Source organism: Nycticebus coucang, chromosome 2 (assembly GCF_027406575.1).
Source record: "Nycticebus coucang isolate mNycCou1 chromosome 2, mNycCou1.pri, whole genome shotgun sequence".
Taxonomy (NCBI): Eukaryota; Metazoa; Chordata; class Mammalia; order Primates; family Lorisidae; genus Nycticebus; species Nycticebus coucang.
In genome coordinates, this window is record NC_069781.1 from 104,924,887 (window position 1) to 104,946,733 (window position 21,847).

A 21,847-nucleotide genomic window follows, 5' to 3' on the forward strand; every position below is an offset into this window, starting at 1 on the left:
GCACCGCAGTCCTCCTTCCAGACCGTTACACTAACGTACTTCTTGATACAAACAGTTTGACTTCGCAGGAGCCCCAGAGCTACCTCCAGAGTGTGCCTATGGAACATAAGACAGCTTCCCAGATACTGGGTGAGTTCATGGCAGCCAGGAGGAGGAGCCTGGGGCTGCAGGAGCCCATTACCCACAAATATTCAAGCAAGAATCAAAGCAAGATGTGTGCACCTGCTTACAAGAGTGAGTGCAACAGGAAACTTAATGCAGACAAGAATAAAGAGAAGTTTGGAGAATTGGGAACCTGCCAACGTAGCCAGGCCAAGGGAACAGAAGTTGGCCCTCAGAGTCAACACTATCAGCTCTTGGCAAAGAGACAGGTTCCTCAGAAGTACAACCCCAGAAAAAGCATCAAGAAATGTTTTCAATGGATTATTCGCAAAGCAAAAGGCAAGCCAGCATTATGCAATACCCAGAAACCAAAACCAAGGAAAACCAAACCATGTGTGGACGGCAACACCACAGAAGCCCATGGGCTCATGTCAGCTATGCGACAGATGCTAGAACAGAAAATGATGCTACACCAGAAATTTCATGCCTCGAAGATAAACCAGCACAACCAAGCCCTGTCTGTCCATTTGCCTGTCACTACAGGGCCAGAAAATAGAATGCCAATCTATGCAGTCTGTAATCAACAAGCCATCCCCAAGTGCCAGAGTCATCCCATTGGGGAAAAGGCATTCCCAGACCTACAGACCTTGAGAAATGGCCAATTCCAGAGTGGCCTAAAGCATCCCCAACTCGTGCTCACCAGGAAGGCTTCGTCCCAAGATAGTCCTTACCAGCAGGGCTCAAGACCTCCTGGCACCTCCAGCCACTATTGCCACTGCCCAGGGCACTGTCTTCTTCAAGGAGGTGTCTTGTTTGGCCCATGAGAAAATTATTGTCTAATCCTTTCTAGTAAAAAAACATGTCATCAAGAAAAATATCAGAATGGCCAAACAATCACACGAGAAAATGCTCTTCATCCCTAACCATCAGAGAAATATAAATCAAAACTACCTTCAGATATCATATAATCTCAGAGAGAATAGCCCACATCACAAAGTCCCAAAACTGCAGATGCTGGTCAGGGTGTGGAGAAAAGGAAACACTTTGTTGGTGGAAGTTCAACTTGATACAGCCTCTTTGGAAAGAATTGTGAAGAATCCTCAGAAAACTTAAGGTAGATCTCCCATATGATCCCACATTCAGTATGTACTCAGAAGGACATATACACTAGCTCAATATACAATTGCCAAGATGTGGAATCAACCCAAGGAGGTAAGGTACCCTCTGCCAAGACCCAAGAAAGATCTCCCTAGCTCATAAGTCGTCAGTCGAATTCCAGTGGCTGGTGCCTCAGCCCAGACCCTCAATCTTTCTTGTCTTTCAGCGCCATGTGGAGAAGCAGAGGCTGAAGAGCAGGAAGAAGAACTACTCTCTGAAAAGTAAGGTTCTGCTGCTCCATCTAGAACCCCAGGTGTATTTGACCTTGCCTTTTTCTGAGGGACAAGCCACACATCTCCCAGGGTATCAGTAGCCTGCCCTGAGAGGGAGATGTGGGAAGGAGACCTGAACCTGGGACGTCTCACTTTCTGCACTGGGAATGAAGCCAAAAGCCAGGAATGGGTGCTGTCCAGTAGGAGGAGGGGGTGGGGGGACGGGTAGGCCCATAACTGTTTGTGGAGGTGGTGCCTTGGAGGCTCCACTGTGGACAAGCAGTTTGACTTTGCTAAGTCTGAGTCCTCGTGGAGCCAAGCTCCCCTTTCTCCCATTCTCCCCACAGGCAGGTTTAAGACCAGGAAGAGGGGTGGGTGGTGATAGATTTGTACTTTATACATTTAATACTCCACGCTCTGCCCTAGAGGGACATCCTCTCAGCAAGAAGACATACAGGCCCCTCACTTCCCCATCTTAACACTCTCCTAATTTCCAGCCTGTAGAGATAGCGGGAAAGAATTGGAGGCGAATAAAGACCTGCTTTCACTTCTACAAAGGTAAAGAACCTTCAAACTTCCCCTTCTCTGTTTTCTTTCCTACCAGACTCCAGGGCCACAGAGCCACAGAGCAGCCTGAAGTTGACCTGGAGGTGGGGGAGAAGATTGTGTGGTCACAGGGTGGGGCAGTAGAGGGGCGTGGCCAGTGTGTCCCACTCTTCACCTGAAAGCCCCACCCTTGTCCCTCCCTCCTGGAGCCCCGCCCCCACTCCTCCCTTTAGACCCCCGCTGTCCTTGGCAACCCCCCTCCTTGGAACCGCCCCCAACCTACCCAAGATTATGACCACTGCCTACCCTGGGCCTCATCTACTCCTATCTTCTGTAGCCGACTGGAGCCGGCCCCTGACAAGGCCTCTTTTCTTCGGCTTTTTGGTGAAGACACCGGTCGTCTTGGTAAGATATGCCAAAGAACACCTTCTAGAGCCACCCAGCCATATGCTTCGCATGGGCAAGATGCTGTATCAATCGTGCCCTCGTTGGCTTCCCTGGCTCTTGTGACTGAGTGCCCTCCACCTCTGGCCTCTACCCTGTCACCAAGCCCATTGCCTTTGCCTTTTCCGGCTCCTCTGACCAAGTGCCCTCCATCTCGGGCCTCCATCCTTTCACCAGGCCCATTGGGGTCCCTAGCTCCTCTGAGCGAGTGCCTTCCACCTCTGAGCTCCACCCTGTTGCCTAGCCCATTGGCTTCCCCCACTCCTCTGCCAGTGTGCCCTCCACCTCTGGCCTCCACCCTGTCGCCAGGCCCACTGGATTTCTTGGCTCCTCTGACCCAGCAGCCTCCACCTCTGGCCTCCACCCTATCACCAGGCCTATTGGCTGCTCTGCCTCCCCTGGCTGAGAACCCTCCACTGCTTGTCTCAAGCCTGTCACCAGGTCCAGCAACCTCCTCAGGTACCATTAGTCTGCACTCACTGCTGAGTGCCTCCCGACCACCAGAGCCTTTGCTCTCCCTACTTGGCCTTTCACCTAGGCCCTTTGCACTCTCCCTCCCTCCACTACATGCTATTCCTCCTGATGGCTGCCTTTAGCCACCAAAAGTCTTCTCTGCTCCACCAGTGCCGCAATCCAGTCTGACTCTCTCACTGTGAATCAGTTGCACTTCCACTGAGCACGTTCAAACAGAACTCTCCATATAAGCATTTGTTGGCTTCTCCCATCTCAGCCATTGCAGGCCTTGGTGGTTCAAATTGTCCCATTTCAACCCTGCCTGGGGCCTCTCCACCTTATCTGATGGGAAGTCCCAGCAAGGACACCTTTCCCACTGCACATCAGAGACCTCACTCTGGAGAGGCTCCACAAATGGGCAGGTGGAGGCTGGTAGCCCCTTTTTACTTAGCACTGATAACCAGAAGCTCCTGGAAATCCAAGTCACAAATGGAGTCAAGATCAACATTTGGGAGGAAAAAGAAAAAGATGCATCATTTCCAGGACAAACTAGCCCAAAATACCACTTAAAATCTTTGGGGACTATCTTAAAGTCACAGAATGCTGAGCAGAATACCACACCTCCCAACACTTCTGGAGCATGGAAAATAAACCACAACAGCTGCCAAGTCCTGAGAAACTCTCCTATCCCAGCATCTTGAAGGAGCATTTTCAACAGAAATAAAGCCAGCTTTTCTGGGGTCTTCCGTCATGACACAGTGAATCTCTAGTCACTACTGCCTGGCTCTCTGAGACATCTTCCACGCTGCAGCCTCCCTCCTATTTATTTAGTGGAATCTCAAACGTCTGCCCAGTTTCAATGCAGGCTAAAATGTCTCCACTGCTGTCCCACCTGGAGTCCCAATCCCAAACCTTGACTTCATCTCTGTCCCAACTTGAGTCTCTATCTCTGATTCAAACCCAGGCCCATCTCCAGACCTCTTTCCCACTTCGATCAGCTGCTTCCCCACTGCACATTAATGATGAAGTACCTTACCCTTTATCACCAAATAAACCACAGTCTTTCATCCCAACTGTAGTTCAACCACAGGATGGTTCTCCCCTAAACAACTAGAGAATGGGTAGGTTTTGCCCCTTGAGGATCACAGATCTCCAGAAGTCTTTAGTGTCTACTCTACCACCTCTTCCAGGACAACTTGACATCCATTCTTCCGGAGAATTTTCCAATCAGCCCTCAGCTGCAGAAGCAACTGCAGCAACACATTCAAAAGTGGCTCATTCAACAGCAACCAGACCTGGGAAGAACCCAACAGTCTCTGGATGTGCCCCTTCAGGAAAAATCACCAGAGACCTGTCAGGAGAAGGGCATACAAAGACCTTTGTCTTCTTTGTCCATGGCTGGAAGCAACAAGGATATCCAAAAGTTGACAATCCATCTTGAGAAGGCCCCGGGTACAAATCTGGGGAAAGCTCCAAAAGAGTTGTCTAGCAGCATTGAGTGTTCCCCCATGAAGCCTGTAAGGGTAAACTCTGAGAATTATGAGAGGGACTCAATGACAACCTTGAGGAGAAACTCAGGAAAGGTTTTACTTGCAAATGGATATAAGAATCACTTAGAAAATATTGTGAAAGCACGTATGGACATGTCAAGGCAGACCAATCAGGATCCAATTCCTGTGAGTGTGCATCAATCCTGGCAGCCTCCTGCCCATGGTTATTCTGTCTCTGACACCCACCTAGAAAATAGAAATGTTCCTGGCTCAAAAAGCTGGGACATCTATGTAAACACTTCCCAGTGATACCGGAATTTCACTCTTTAGTAGGTCCTTGGTCTTGGGGATTCGAAGAATGAACCCACGTACCATAGATCAGTGGTAAGATAGGACTTACATTAGAAGTTAGAAAGGAGTACAGAAAAGCACTAGAGCTTGTAGAAGGGGGAAAGAAAAAAAGAACTCTCTCACTGGAGTCTCCACGTGGGCCCTTTTATCTAGGGGTCTTAAGTCTAGAGGATTATACATGGTCACCAGTTGGTAGATGGAAAAACATCTCTTCAAAGTGAGTGCATTAACAAATTAATGAAAGTAGTTCCTCTTCCACTAGGGTGAGGTTGTCAGGTCCTTTACAGTTTTTATCTTTGAGAAAGGATTAGGGTGTGTACCCCTACCCAAGGTGGAACCACACACACAAAAAAAAACATCACAGGCTGCTTTGTTCATGATCTTATCAGAGTCTAGAGGGTGTGTCTTGAAAAAGGCTGTATGCTTGTGCCTGGAAATGGGGGTCTGACTTCTGAGCTCACCTGGCCTAGAGAATTGGGGGGCACCCTGTCTAGCCCTTAGTGGTGGAATCCTGTATCAATCCTCCCTCTCTAAATAGAAGCTCTAACTGCTGTTAGGGAAAAGGGGTGCTGACCGCTCCAAACTGCTTCCTGCTGAAGATGGACGGTGATATGGGGAAGCAGTTAGAGGTTCCTTGGAGGAAGTTGATCTAGGATTCACAGTAAATGGAAATTTAGGTTGATTTTTCTAGCTTGGGGTAAAAATGTATTCTTTTCATGAAATTGCCCAGGCCCAGAAAATTGGGATCCCTTGTCCATGCTGGAATTAGGGAACCCTGTATCAATAGAAGGGGACAGTTATGGTCTCTTCAGATGCACAGTGATCCAGGGGTTCACAACAGAGTCAGGTCTGGGCTGGAACTCTTTCCACTGTTTGTGGTTTGATGATATCTCTGAAAGACATAAATCTCATTAGTACATTAAAAGGCAAGGTTAGAACAGTGAAAGGAGGGGGTTGGTTGAGAGAAAACTGCATTAACACTTTTCTTGCTGTCTTCTAAATAATTTCAAATCTTCTTTAGGCTCACAACTGTAGGTGGACGGTAGTTGATTCTCTTCTTGGTCTGCTTCCATAGAAGGTGGTGGGTTCCAGGATTTTACTCATGAATGATGTATCCAGGAATCCATTCCCATAACTTTAACAGCTGTAGAAGATAACAGAAAAGGGGTTAGGGAAGGTGAATTAGAGGGAAGAGTCATGGGAGCCCCAGACTTGCACACGTGTTAGACTTCTAACACATGTGCTTGTGCTCTACCTCCCCTGCACAGCAGGCAAGACATGCCAGTGGTGTGCCCTCAGCAGACTGGAGAGGCCTCATGATCCCCCCGTCAGCTGATCCTGTCTTCCTGATCCTGTCTGTCTTCTACTTCTTGGGGGCCATGCTTGATGGCTGGCGGCACTTTCAGCGAATCCACCACAGGCCCCTGGGGAGAGCACTGGCCTTCACCTTCATTGCACCACGACAGCTTTCCAAAGTCTGTAAAAGCCTGTAATTCCTAAGATGCCTTGAAGCTGTTTGAGAGCTTGAAGTTTAGGGTGAACCAACGTTGGTCTTATTCTTTCTTTGCTCAAGGCTTTCCTCCTCTGTGATAACTGGAAACCTGAACAGTGAACTTCAGGTAAACATAATTGCACTTTAGCCTTGGAAACTCTGTACCCACAATCAGCTAGAAAGTTTAATAGAGCTTGGGTAGCTTTGTGACATTCCTCTGCATCTGGTGCTCCTAATAGAAGGTCATCTACATACTGAACAAGAGTCACTGTAGGATATGAAAAAATGACTTAAGTCTTTGGCTAGGGCTTGTCCAAATAAGTGAGGGCTGTCCGTAAATCCTTGGGGTAACACAGTCCATGTGAGCTGGATGTTAGAGTGAGAGGAGTCTTCAAAAGCAAAAAGGTATTGGGGATTTTATTTTGCTCGGGGATAAAAGACCACGTTTAGAGAGGAGTACAGAAAAGGTTGCTCCAGTGTCCAGAAGAAATTCTGCCTCCTGGCCCTCCACTGTGAGGCAAACCTGGGGCTCTTGAGGGGTGATGACACAAGCTGGAGCCATGAGAAGCTGCCCCAGGCACCCTCAGTCCAGTTTGGGCACTGATGGGATCACTGTCCCAGAAGGCCTTCGCCTCTGGGGACAGGCTACCCTCCAGTGATCACCCTTACACTCTGGACAGGGGCCCCATGGCTTGCCTGAAAGGCGGTTCTGCCAGAAGCAGTCTTTCCTGAAGTGGCCAGTCTGACCACACTGGAATCACTTGTTTTTAGCTCCTCTGGCTTCCCTCTGCCCCTGAATGGTGCCTGTTGGTTGGAGTGCCATTACTAGAGCTGTCATTCTTTTTTATCCCTTCTCTCTTTTTCCTTCTATTCCTCCTGATCTCAATTATAAAAGACCACAGTGGCCATTTTAAGAAAATTCTCCAGGTTATGATCTGGGCCTAGAGCCAATTTCTGGAGTTTTCTTCGAATGTCTGGGGCCGCCTGAGTGATAAATTTATCTTTTAAAATAATTTGGCCCTCTAAGGAGTTGGGTGTTAACTAGGTGTGCTTTCTCATCGCCTCCCTGCATTGAAAGACAGTAATAAAGACCTCATGACACACGTACAACATTTGAAGCACGCTTATAACATTTGAAAATACCAGAATGAGCCCGTACAAACTTAACTACTATATAAAGCAATACTTTACCAACGTTCAAACCAAGCACGTAAACTATAAGGAGGGAGAGAAGCAGAAGAGGTATATAGAGATAAGATAGGAAAAGTTTGGGACCGTGGAAGAGGAGAGAAGATAATTAGAGCTGGGAGAGCATGATTTTCCAAAGGCCCTCCCATGCCATGGGGTAAGAACAATTGTTAGGTGCCCCAGAACCTCTGGGAAATACTTCTATTTGCTCAGCTCTCAAGTCTCCTAACATTCCCTTCCACTCCTTTCTTTTGGAGCCCCAAGGAATTAGAAAGTTTGTTCCCCAACAGCCTGTGACGTGGAGGTCAGCAGTCACACTATGCACATTTACCAGCCAACAGGCATTGGTCTACATTATTATAGCTACAGAGAAAAGCAAAATAGAGGTAAGTGGTACCATTGCTTACCACAGATCTTCAATCCCGGACAATGAGCCCCCAAATATGGTACCAGAATTTTACTCTTCAGTAGGTTCTTGGTCTTGGGGATTTGAAGAATGAACCCACAGACCACAGATCAGTGGTAAGATAGGACTTATATATTAGAAGTTACAAAGCAATACAGAAAAGCACTTAGAGCTTCTGGAAGGGGGAAAGAACTGAAGAACTCTCTCTCTGGAGTCTCCATGTGGGCTCTTTTATCTAGGGGTCTTAAGTCTAGAGGATTACATGTGGTCACCAGCTGTTAGATGGTAAAACATCTCTTCAAAGCTAGTGAGTACAATAACAAATGAATGAAAGTAGTTCCTCCTCCACTAGGTTGAGGTTCTCAGGTCCCTTACAGTCTTCGTCTCTGAGAAAAGATTAGGGTGTGTACCCCTACCCAAGGTGGAACCACCCAAAAAACCATCACAGGCTGCTTTGTTCAAGATCTTATCAGAGTCTAGAGGGTGGGCCTGAAAAAGGCAGTCTGCTTGTGCCTGGAAATGGGGGTTTGACTTCTGAGCTTACCTGGGCCTAGAGAATGGGGTGGGGGGGAAAGGGGACACCCTGTCTAGTCCTGAGAGGTGGAATCCTGTATCACCAGGATCTTCCTTTTCTCAGACCACTTATGCAATAGGATCTTGTAGCACATATTGCAAGGTTTTGGGTGAAGCACAGAAGGGGCTTACCTCTCAAGGTCAAAAAACCCATAAAAATCCTTAAGTTGAAGAAAGCTCAGTCCTTGCCCCTTCCACAGAGTCCCTCTCGCCCTGCAGCCACCCATGAATCAGAGCCCAACTTCTTGGATGAGCCTCAGGCAGTTATGAGGAGGGTGACAACAGAAGAGTCATTCACCATGCCAGCAAGTCGTTTTGTTCACTCTTCTATATATAAGGAAATCCAGAAGGCCTCGCAAGGGACCCCACCTAGTCATGACCATGGGGCCTCAGAGTCCCCCCTTCCTGGAAAGGAGAGCAGGCAGCCTTCTCCGCCCGACACATTCAGCCCCATGGGCAGAACCCAGCAGAGCAGAAACTTAGGATCTCCTATGAGGACTGAGGAGACCAGGGCATCTGTGCCACAATATAAAATCATCTTGGGACCCAGTATGCCATCAAGCCTCCACGTCAAGAATGAGAATGAGAATAACTTAGAGGCTCCCAGAAGCAGTAGAAGCCCTGTACTCCCCACAATGGCTTTTTCCCAGGTTCCAGAAGAGCTCTGCCTTCTGGCAGAGGTCGATAGTGAGTTTGAGCCCAGAGGGGCTGCTAAGTCAGAGACTCAGCCTAATGTCTGTGGCACCGCAGTCGTCCTTCCAGACCATTACATTAACATACTTCTTGATACAAACAGTTTGACTTCGCAGGAGCCCCAGAGCTACCTCCAGAGTGTGCCTATGGAAGGTAAGACAGCTTCCCAGATACTAGGTGAGTTCATGGCAGCCAGGAGGAGGAGCCTGGGGCTGCAGGAGCCCAAGACCCACAAATATTCAAGCAAGAATCAAAGCAAGATGTGTGCACCTGCTTACAAGAGTGAGTGCAACAGGAAACTTAATGCAGACAAGAATAAAGAGAAGTTTGGAGAATTGGGAACCTGCCAACGTAGCCAGGCCAGGGGAACAGAGGTTGCCCCTCAGAGTCGAAACTATCAGCTTTTGGCAAAGAGACAGGTTCCTCCGAGAACGACATCAGAAAAGGCATTAAGGAATTTTTTTGAATGGATTATTTCCAAAGTAAAAGGCAAGCCAGCATTATGCAATACCCAGAAGTCAAAACCAAGAAAAGCAAACCATGTGTGGATAGCAACACTACGGAAGCCCATGGGCTCATGTCAGCCATGGGACAGATGCTAGAAGAGAAAATGATGCTACACCACAAATTTTATGCCTCGAAGACAAATCAGCACAACCAAGCCCCTGTCTGTCCATTTGCCTGCCACTAAAGGGCACCCTTATGTCCAGAACAAAATAGAATGTCAATCTATGCAGTATGCAATCAACAAGCCACCCTCAAGTGCCAGAGTCATCCCATTGGGAAAAAGACATTCCCAGACCTACAGACCTTGAGAAATGGCCAATTCCAGAGTGGCCTAAAGCATCCCTAACTCGTGCTCACCAGGAAGGCTTCATCCCAAGATAATCCTTACCAGCAGGGCTCAAGACCTCCTGGTACTTCCAGCCACTATCGCCACTGCCCAAGGCACTGTCTTCTTCAAGGAGGTGTCTTGTTTGGCCCATAAGAAAATTATTGTCTAATCCTTTCTAGTAGAAAAACATGTCATCAAGAAAAACATCAGTCCATGCAGAGGAAAATTACCTTCTCTCATGTTAATACATCCAAAAGACATCACATTCTCCAGTGTGTTCTTTTCTCATAATAGGGTAATGGCTTCTGTCTGTGCCATGTTTTGTGTGGGCTTTGGCTTCTCAAAGGGACAGGGCATGGAGAGAAGTTGACAGTGGTGCTGCAAGGCTTCCCTTAACCTGAGTTCCTTCATTGGCCCTTATGCATCCAAAATACTGTTATTGCACTACACTACACAGGCAAACAAACCAAACCTACTCTGAAAACAAGGTGAAGGGCCCACTCTGAGAGCTAATTCAACCTGCCTTTTCATTGCTTTCTCTCTGACTCAAATATTAAACAGTTGTAGGGCTCAGGTTCACAGAGGCACTCTAAGGCTGAATACTCCTAGGCAGGCTCTAGGAAGTATCAGAACATGAGTGACACTTGTGTCACAAGATCACAGAAGTTTTGGAGGGGAGGGAGATGGGCATCCCCGCTTTTAAGTATAGCTGAGTGCACCCATTATCCCTGCCTGAGAGTAGATAATGCCTGTCCCAGGGAAGCCCCTTCTCTCCCTAATAAAGTTAAGATGGAGACAGCCCTCCTTAGTTCAGCATTCATGGAAATTACAGAGTCCCCATCCCACTGCTGCCTCAGCCTTTCCAACCCTCAGAGCAGTAGTGGCAACCAACCTGGCAGCTCTGTGCACATGCAGGTTGGGATGGCCTGGGAAGGCTGATGAGGGTCATGAGTACCACCTCCCCACACGAGAAAGGGGCCCTGCTCATGGGCCATCTGCCTTCATCTGTCTCACTGATGTGTCAACTTGCAAGAGAGCACAAGTGAACCTTCTGACAGTCAGACTCTGTGGGATGCCAGAAAAGAATTGAAAAGGTTGGAGCCAAAGGAGGACACAAGTGGCATTTGGATGGCATAATTGATGGAGTGAATGGGCAGCCCCTACTACCCTACTGCCATCAACAGGCCTAGAGGGGAAGAGACCTCAGGAATGCAGAGGCCTGTCCTGGCCCTTCCCTTCTTCTCCCTCCTTCCCTCTCTCTGCTTTTCCTCCCCCCCACCCCATGACCTTAATTGTCCTCATATCAAAATTGAGTACATAGGATTCATGTTTCTCCATTCTTCTGATGCTTTACTAAGAACAATGTCTTCCACTTCCATCCAGGTTAATACGAAGGATGTAAAGTCTCCATGTTTATTATGGCTGAATAGTATTCCATTGTATACATATACCACAGGTTGTTAATCCATTACTGGGTTGGTGGGCATTTAGGCTGTTTCCACATTTTGGTGATTGTAAATTGAGTTGCAATAAACAGTCTAGTACAAGTGTCCTTATGATAAAAGGATTTTTTTCCTTCTGGGTAGATGCCCAGTAATGGTATTGCAGTATCAAATGGTAGGTCTAGCTTGAGTGCTTTGAGGTTTCTCCATACTTCCTTCCAGAAAGGTTGTGCTAGTTTGCAATCCCACCAGCAGTGTAAAAGTGTTCCCTTCTCTCCACATCCACACCAGTATCTGCAGTTTTGAGATTTTGTGATGTGGGCCATTCTCACTAGTGTTAGATGGTATCTCAGGGTGGTTTTGATTTGCACTTCTCTGATAGGGATGATGAACATTTTTTCATACGTTTGTTAGCCATTCGTCTGTCTTCTTTAGAGAAGATTCTATTCATGTCTCTTGCCAATTGATATATTGGATTGTTGGTTTTTTTCATGTGGATTGAGTTCCCTACAGATCCTAGTTATCAAGCTTTTGTCTGATTGAAAATATGCAAATATCCTTTCCCATTGTGCAGGTTGTCTCTTTGCTTTCGTTCTTGTCTCCTTGGTTGTACAGAAGCTTTTCAGTTTAAGGAAGTCCCATTTCTTTTTTTTTGTTGTTGTTGTTGCAATTGCCATGGCAGTCTTCTTCATGAAGTCTTTCCCCAGGCCAATATCTTCCAGTGTTTTTCCTATGCTTTCTTTGAGGATTTTTATTGTTTCATGCCTTCAATTTAAGTCCTTTATCCATCTTGAATCAATTTTTGTGAGTGGGGAAAGTTGTCGGTCCAGTTTCAGTCTTTTACATGTGGATATCCAGTTCTCCCAACACCATTTGTTGAATAGGGAGTCTTTCCCCCAAGGTATGTTCTTGTTTGCTTTATCGAAGATTAGGTGGTTGTAAGATGTTAGTTTCATTTCTTGGTTTTGTATTCGATTCCAAGTGTCTATGTCTCTGTTTTTGTGCCAGTAACATACTGTCTTGACCACTATGGCTTTGTAGTACAGACTAAAATGTGGTATGCTGATGCCCCCAGCTTTATTTTTATTAATAAGAACTGCCTTAGCTATACGGGGTTTATTCTGGTTCCATACAAAACGCAGAATCATTTTTTCCAAATCTTGAAAGTATGATGTTGGTATTTTGATAGGAATGGCACTGAATAGGTAGATTGCTTTGGGAAGTATAGACATTTTAACAATGTTGATTTTGCCCATCCATGAGCATGGTGTGTTCTTCCATTTGTTAATATCCTCTGCTGTTTCGTTTCTGAGGATTTCGTAATTTTCTTTATAGAGGTCCTTCACCTCCTTCATTAGGTATATTTCTAGGGATTTCATTTTCTTTGAAACTATGGTGAAGGGAGTTGTGTCCTTAATTAGCTTCTCATCTTGACTGTTATTGGTGTATACAAAGGCTACTGACTTGTGGACATTGATTTTATATCCTGAAACATTACTGTATTTTTTGATGACTTCTAGGAGTCTTGTGGTTGAGTCTTTGGGGTTCTCTAAGTATAAGATCAGGTCATCAGCAAAGTGGGAGAGTTTGACCTCCTCTGCTCCCATTTGGATGCCCTTTATTTCCTTGTCTTGCCTAATTGTATTGGCTAGAACTTCCAGCACTATGTTGAATAGTAAAGATGACAGAGGACAACCTTGTCTGGTTCCAGTTCTAAGAGGAAAAGCTTTCAGTTTTACTCCATTCAGTAAAATATTGGCTGTGGGATTGTCATAGATAGCTTCAATCAGTTTTAGAAATGTGTCACCTATGCCTGTACTCTTCAGTGTTCTAATTAGAAAAGAATGCTGGATTTTATCAAATGCTTTTTCTGCATCTATTGAGAGGATCATGTGATCTTTATTTTTGCCTCTGTTAATATGATGGATAACGTTTATGGACTTGCGTATGTTAAACCAGCCTTGCATCCCTGGGATGAAACCTACTTGATCATGATGAATGACTTTTTTGATGATAAGCTGTAATCTATTGGCTAGGATTTTGTTGAGAATTTTTGCATCTATATTCATGAGTGAGATTGGTCTGAAATTCTCCTTTTTGGTTGGGTATTTTCCTGGTTTTGGTATCAGGGTGATGTTTGCTTCATAGAATGTGTTGGGGAAGATTCCTTCTTCCTCAATTTTTTGGAATAATTTCTGCAGTACAGGAATAAGCTCTTCCTTGAAGGTTTGATATAATTCTGGTGTGAAGCAATCTGGACCAGGGTATTTTTTGGTTGGAAGATTTTAATTGTTTCTTTAATGTCAGTGCTTGAAATTGGTCTGTTCAGGAGCTCTATTACTTCCTGGCTGAGTCTAGGGAGAGGGTGTGATTCCAAATATTGATCCATTTCCTTCACATTGTCAAATTTCTGAGCATAGAGTTTCTGGTAGTATTCAGAGATGATCTCTTGTATCTCTGTGGGATCAGTTGTTATTTCCCCTTTATTATTTCTGATTGAGGTTACTAAGGATTTTACTCTTCTATTTCTCGTTAGTGTGGCCAATAGTTTATCTATTTTATTAATTTTTTCAAAAAACCAACTCCTTGTTTCATTAATTTTCTGAATGATTCTTTTGTTTTCAATTTCATTGATCTCTGATTTGATTTTGGAGATTTCTTTTCTTCTACTGATATTAGGCTTAGATTGTTCTTCTTTTTCCAACTGCATAAGATGGCTTGTGAGTTTGTTGATGTGCTCTCCTTCTGTTTTTCGAATGTAGGCATCTAAAGCGATGAATTTTCCTCTCAAAACTGCTTTTGCAGTATCCCACAGGTTTTGGTAGCTTGTGTCTTCATTGTTGTTATGCTCAAGGAAGTTAATGATTTCCTGTTTTATTTCTTCCTGCACCCATTTGTTATTCAACAGAAGATTGTTTAATTTCCATGTCTTTGTGTGGGGTCGAACATTGTTGTTAGAGTTGAGCTCCACCCTTACTGCCTCATGGTCTGAGAAGATAAAAGGTAAGATTTGAATTCTTTTCATTCTGTTGATATTTGTTTTGTGTCCCAGGATATGATCAATTTTGGAGAATGTTCCATGGGGTGATGAGAAGAATGTGCATTCTTTATCTTTGGGATGGAGTGTTCTATATGCGTCTATCAAGCACAGTTGTTCTAGGGTCTCATTTAAATCTCTTATATCTTTGTTTAATTTCTGTTTAGAGGATCTGTCCAGCTCTGTAAGAGGAATGTTAATTTCCCCTGTTATTATGGTATTATCAGATATCATATTGCTCAGATTGAGTAAGGTCTGTTTCAAGAATCTGGGAGCATTTAAATTGGGTGCATAAATATTTAGAATTGAAACGTCTTCTTTTTGTATTTTTCCCTTGACCAATATAAAGTGACCATCTTTGTCTTTTTTGACTTTAGTTGCTTTAAATCCACATGTATCTGAAAATAAGATTGCAACTCCTCTTTTCTTCTGAATTCCATTTGCCTGAAAAATTGTCTTCCAACCCTTGACTCGGAGCTTTAATTTGTCTTTTGAAGCCAGGTGTGTTTCTTGCAGACAGCAAATGGATGGCTTGTGTTTTTTAATCCAGTCAACCAATCCATGTCTCTTCAGTGGGGAATTCAAGCCATTAACATTTATTGAGATGATTGATAAGTGTGGTAGTATTCTATTCGTCTTATTTGGTTAGAGTCCATTGCTTAGTTTTATCTTTTGCATCAGTGTGGAGGTTAGGTTCTGTCCTTTAATTTCTGAGTTCTTACTTTGCTGCTGATCCATGTGGTGGTCAGTGTGCAGAACAGGTTGAAGTATTTCCTGTAGAGCTGGTCTTGTTGTGGCAAATTTCTTCAATGTTTGTATATCCGTAAATGATTTGATTTCTCCATCAATTTTGAAGCTTAGCTTAGCAGGGTACAGAATTCTGGGCTGGAAATTGTTCTGTTTAAGTAGATTAAAGGTAGATGACCATTGTCTTCTTGCTTGGAAAGTTTCATTAGAGAAGTCTGCGGTCACTCTGATGGATTTGCCCCTGTAGGTCAACTGGCGCTTACTCCTGGAACCTTGCAGAATCTTTTCTTTTGTCTTGACTTTGGACAGGTTCATCACCATGTGTCTTGGAGAAGCTCGGTTAGAGTTGAGGCGACCTGGGGTCCGATAGCCCTCTGAAAGCAGTGTGTCAGAATCTTTGGTGATGTTTGGGAAATTTTCTTTTATAATATTCTCTAATATGGCTTCCATTCCTCTGAGGCATTCTTCTTCCCCTTCTGGAATTCCTATAACTTGTATGTTGGAACGCTTCATAAAGTCCCATAATTCTGACAGTGAACGTTCTGCTCTCTCTCTCTTCTTTTCTGCCTCTTTTAATATCTGAGTTATCTCAAAAACTTTGTCTTCTACCTCTGAAATTCTTTCTTCTGCATGGTCTAACCTGTCGCTGATACTTTCCATTGCATCTTTAAGTTCCCTAATTGACTGTTTCAGTTCCTTCAGCTCTGCTATATCCTTTTTATATTCTTCATATCGTTCATCTCTTATTTGATTCTTTTTTTGAATTTCCTTTTGGTTATTTTCCACTTTATTAGCAGTTTCCTTCATTGTTTCCATCATTTCTTTCATTGTTTTCAACATGTGTATTCTAAATTCCCTTTCTGTCATTGCTAACATTTCTTTTATTTTTTTTTTTTATTTTTTATTTTTTATTTTTTTTTAATTTTTTTATTAAATCATAAGTGTATACAATGATATGATTATGGGGCATCATACACTCACTTCATAAACCATTTGACACATTTTTATCCCAGTGGTTAACATAGCCTTTCCGGCGTTGTCTCAGTTACTGTGCCAAAACATTTATATTCTACATTTACCAAGTTTCGCAAATACCCCTGTAATATGCACCACTGGTGTGATCCCACCGATTCCCCTCCCTCTACCCACCCCCCCCTTTCCCACTTCCCCCTATTGTTAAGTTGTAGTTGGGTTATAGCTTTCATGTGAGAGTCCCAAATTAGTTTCATAGTAGGGCTGTGTACATTGGATATTTTTTCTTCCATTCTTGGGATACTTTACTAAGAAGAATATGTTCCAGCTCCATCCATGTAAACATGAAAGAGGTAAAGTCTCCATCTTTCTTTAAGGCTGCATAGTATTCCATGGTATACATATACCACAATTTATTAATCCATTCGTGGATCGATGGGCACTTCGGCTTTTTCCATGACTTAGCAATTATGAATTGGGCTGCAATAAACATTCTGGTACAAATATCTTTGTTATGTTGTGATTTTTGGTCTTCTGGGTATATGCCCAGCAGAGGAATTACAGGATTGAATGGCAGATCTATTTTTAGATCTCTGAGTGTTCTCCATATATCTTTCCAAAAGGAATGTATTAATTTGCATTCCCACCAGCAGTGCAGAAGTGTTCCCTTTTCTCCGCATCCACGCCAACATCTCTGGTCTTGAGATTTTGTGATATAGGCTAGTCTCATTGGAGTTAGATGATATCTCAAAGTAGTTTTGATTTGCATTTCTCTGATGATTAAAGATGATGAGCAACAAGGCTGCCCATTGTCTCCATTGCTTTTCAACATTGTAATGGAAGTTTTAGCCACCGCAATTAGGGAAGAAAAGGCGATCAAGGGTATCCATATAGGGTCAGAAGAGATCAAACTCTCGCTCTTCGCAGATGATATGATTGTGTATCTGGAAAACACTAGGGACTCTACTACAAAACTCCTAGAAGTGATCAAGGAATACAGCAGCGTCTCAGGTTACAAAATCAACATTCATAAATCGGTAGCCTTTATATACACCAACAACAGTCAAATTGAAAAAGCAGTTAAGGACTCTATCCCATTCACAGTAGTGCCAAAGAAGATGAAATATTTGCTAACATTTCTTTATAGGTGGAATCCTCTGCAGTAGCTACCTCATGGTCCCGTGGTGGGGTTGTTCTGGACTGGTTCTTCATGTTGCCTGGAGTTTTCTGCTGATTCTTCCTCATGAGTGATTTCTTTTATCTGTTTCCTTGCCCTAATTTTCCTTTCACTTCCTCTTGCTCTTTAAGTTCTCGTGCCTGTGGAGTAATGGTTACAGGACTAGAAGGGTGAGAAGGGTGAAGAGCAAAAAAGGGATGGAGAAAGGAGGACCGATTGATAAGAAAAAAAAAAAGAAAAATAGAGAAAGAGAGAGGGTGGGTAAAAGGAATATTGACACAAAGAAGAGAGGCACAGAAAGAGGGAGACAGAGCAATATAGGTGTACAATAGGGTACTTTGATACAACCTTAAAAAAAAAACCACCTTGTGGGGGTGCCCAGTTGGGTGGTTCCCTTGAGGTCAGCAGCTCTTTGCTAACCTGATCAGACACAGTACCCCACCTCCACCAAGTAGAGAGGAAAGACAAAAATGCTATAAATTAAACTAAAACAAGCAAACAGAAAACTTTACAGGATAAAATTTGGTGGAAAACCAAATATAGTGGTAGAAACACTAACAAAAATGAAGTTCTAATTATTGAAATAGGCAGCAATGGGAAATTATAATTAAACTAGAGAAATTGAGAAAGAAAAAGGATCTGTATGGAAAAGGTTGAACTTAAAAAACAAAACAACATCAACAGCATCAAAATAAACAAAAAAAAACAGCCAAACAAAAAAAAAAAAAACACAACCAAAAACAAAGCAGTATGTATATGTTATTGAATATTGTCTGAGCAACACGTGGTCTTCTGGGGTATGAGATGTTAATCACAGTTCTGTTACGACTGGAGGCTGCTAGTTTCTCAAACCCCACTAGGTAGACACCCTAAATCTCTCTTCAGCCCACTTAAAAGGCACTTTGAAGTTGGTCACTTGCTGAGCAGAAGCTTTCCCAGGGAAGTGATTGTCGCTGGAATCACTGCTGAAATGGCTATCCACTTACCCTGTGTGCCAAAACTGGTCTCCCTCTGCCCCCGAGGGTTAGGGCTGCAAGGTGGCTCAGACCCCACCCTTAGGCTACTTGGTCGCTGGGTTACCAGCTCCCACCCAATTCTTGCTCTGCAACCCTGAGGGCGGAACCTGCCAGGGCAGATTGCTCACGATGGCTCCCTGTGACCCAGAGCCAAACACTATTAGCTCCATCTGGCTCAGCGGCTCTGACTGGGGCCCTAGACAAAGGCCAAAGTTCTCCGCACTCCCGCTCAGGCTCTCCCCAAGGCAGTTCAGCTGAGTGCCAAGTCCAAAGACACCAAAACAGTTCCCAGGTAAGGCCTTTCTGGTTTGCAGTCTCGCTGCTACTGAACTTACAGTTGCGGGCAGGTTTAGATGGATTGAACACATGCGACCACTTGCCGGTTTTTCACTGTTTTAGTCCTCCTCTTGGGGTCCAGAAGTCTCTCGCTGACTCCCTGTATCCTCTCAGGGGTGACGATAGGCAGATCCCACCAGCCAGAGATGCCTGGAGTCCTATCTCCCCAGACTCACGGTGCCCAGATGCAAGGAAGTTGTTACTCAGCTGCCATCTTGCTCCAGCTCCCTGGAGTTGAATTCTACCTTTAATCCCTGGAAGTCTGAAAAGATATAATGTATAATTTATATTCTTTTAATTTTTAGGGGTTTAATATAGGATTTGGACAAAAATTCAACTGGCAAGAAGAATGTATACTCATTAGCTTTGGGGTGGTATATTCTGTATATGTCTACTAACCCTAATTCTTCTAGAGTTGCGTTTAAGACCCTTGTTTCTTTGTTTAGTTTCTTTTTAGAAGATCTATCCAGTTCTGTCAGTGGGATGTTAAAGTCCCTAGATGTTGTTATGGGATATAATATAGCTTATACTGGTTAGGGTTCATTTTATTAATCTGGGAGCATTTAATTGGGTCCATATATGTTTAGAATTGATATATCTTCTTTTTGTATTGTACCCTTTACTAGTATATAGTTTCCATCTTTGTCTTTCTTTACTTTGGTTGTTTGAAATGCACTTGTATCTGCAAATAAAATTCTGACCCTCTCCTTTCTTCTGATTTCCATTTGCCTGAAATATTATTTTCTAGCCCTTCACCTGAGTCTTGTTTTGTCCATAGAGGTTAAATACATTTCCTGAACCCAGAATTTTGTTGGCTTTTGCTTTTTTATCCAATCAGCCAGCCTGTGCCTCTTCAGTAGGGAATTCAAACCATTCCCATTTACTGAGAGAATTGATAAATTTGATGGAATTCTTGTTTTATGGGGTTCTGATGCTTAGTTTTATCACTTTGGCCACTGTGGAATCTAGGCTTTGACTCCTCATCTCTGGGTGTATTTACTTCAACGGTGGTACATTGTGATGATCTCTGTGTAGTATGTATCTGAGTACTTCCTGTAGAGCTAATCTTGTAATGTAGTAAAATATAGTAAATCTTTTTTTTTTTTTATTGAATCATAGCTGTGTACATTGATATGATCATGGGGCATCATTCACTAGCTTCACAGACCGTTAACCATGTTTCACATATACCCTTGTAAGATGCACCGCTAGAATATAGTAAATCTTAACCAGACTTTCTAAAAAGCTGAAGGAGGCTCAGACTCCCTAACACCCGTTTGACTCTTATATCTCAATATTGTACAACTCTTTCTAAGAAGACACTGTTCAGGAAATTCAAATGATATGAAAAGAGCAATAAATAAACTTAGGTACCAGGTATGTTCTTTTATTTTGTGAAATTTATTGTTTTTATAAAGGACAGTTTTCTTTAACCCTGTGCCTTGAAATTTTCTTCATTGCAAGGTGAATCTTTGTAAACAAGTGCTACTGATTCTTGAATTTTCCAAAGGTGAAATTGAAAATGTCAATGGTTTTGTTTCCAGCTATCTTTATAGATTTATTCTTGAACTTTAACGATACTGGAAATAATCCAAGACGAGTAAAACATACAGATGGAAAACTAATTAGGGGAACCTTTTAACAGCATTCTTTTGAGGTTGCCTTGGAGATACGAGTCTGTAATGTCTCTAGGCCTCTTGTCTTTTGGATCGACTGATAAAATTTAATCTAATAATTTAGGAAGATTCAGTTTAATTAAATTTACTTGTTAATGATAATTCTATTTGTTTACTTATTTGATAGATGTGCAATAGAAGTTTATTGAGTACATTATATCTTTTAGATTCTGTGCTAAGTATACAGCAAACAAACTTGGAAAAGACTTAACTGTGCTTTCAAGAGCTCATGATTTCACAGGGAGCACTAGACATGTCAGCTAGGAATCCCAAGAACATGTGAAAAACCCAATGCTATAGTCTGGAAAGTTATGGTGGTACATAAGCATCAGGAATATAGTTAGTTAATGTGTTTTGTGATTTAAGAATTGTTCTTATCCAAAAATTTTGAATGCTACTTCATAAGATGTCCTTGGATTTTTTTTTCCTCAGCAAAAATGGAAGAACATAACATAGGATTATAGGACAATATTCTCTAAATGATGTCTCTCTTCCTTGAATCTTGCCGTGGCTACTCATGGGACCTGCTATCCAAAGATGGAGTATAGGCTGTGTTGCCTTTTTATATCCTAGCCTCTTCACAGTTTTCAAATGACTTTACAGAAAATTTAAATGTTCTTATCAAGCTGGATTAATATTTCTCTATTTTTCTTAGCCCATTATGTAGCATATTTGCTGACACATAAATATCCTTACTGCCCAATGTTATCCAGAGAACATCTGTGCTGGGGAAATTAAGAAGAGCTCTTTTTCTTAACATTCTTTTTTAAAATGTCGGTTAATATGAGGGTACGACCAATTAGGTTACAATGTTTGCATTTGTAAGGAAGAGTCCCTGTTGTAATGTCCCCCACCCAGAAGATGTGCCATACACCCTTATATTGTGCCCATTAAGTGGGAGCACACACACCCCCTCCCTCTCCCACCTCCCTTCTTCCCTACTCCCTCATCTTGAATAGAATTGAGTTTTCTCTTATGTGGGTAAGTATTAGACCATCTACTGGCTTCATATTAGTACTGAGTACATTGGATACTTGCTTTTCCATTCTTGTGATACTTGAATAAGAAGAATGTGTTTCAACTCCATTCAGGTTAATACAAAAGGTGTAATGTCTCCATCTTTTTTAAATGACTGAATAGTATTTCATGGTGTATATATAACACAGTTTATTAAGCCATTTCTGGGTTGGTGGGAATTTAGGTTGTTTCTACATCTTGGCAATTATAAATTGAACTGTGATAAACAATCCAGTGCAAATGTCCTTATGATGAAATGATTTTTTTTTTCTGGTTAGATTCCTAGTAATGGGTTTGTGGGATCAAATGAAAGGTCTACTTTGAGTTCTTTGAGGATTCTCCATATTTATTTCCAAAGAGGCTGCGTTAGTTTGCAGTCTCACCAACAATGTAAAAGTGTTCCTTTCTCTACACATCCACACCAGCATCTGCAGGTTTGGGACTTTGTGATGTGAGCTATTCTCACTGGGGTTAGGTGATATCT

The 21,847-nt window shown here is 43.1% G+C and overlaps 1 protein-coding gene across 1 annotated transcript; it reads left to right on the forward strand.

The window, feature by feature from the left end:
* The first annotated feature begins 1,293 nt into the window (after window positions 1-1,293).
* Window positions 1,294-9,799, forward strand: LOC128598093 (spermatogenesis-associated protein 31A1-like). Its single transcript, XM_053608341.1, is given in 13 exon segments — window positions 1,294-1,314; window positions 1,427-1,481; window positions 2,356-2,423; window positions 3,059-3,105; window positions 3,107-3,231; window positions 3,234-3,542; window positions 3,545-3,942; window positions 4,056-4,089; window positions 4,092-4,696; window positions 6,025-6,245; window positions 6,330-6,375; window positions 8,496-9,624; window positions 9,627-9,799. Coding segments are annotated over 13 exon segments (3,231 nt in total).
* The last annotated feature ends 12,048 nt before the right edge of the window (window positions 9,800-21,847 follow it).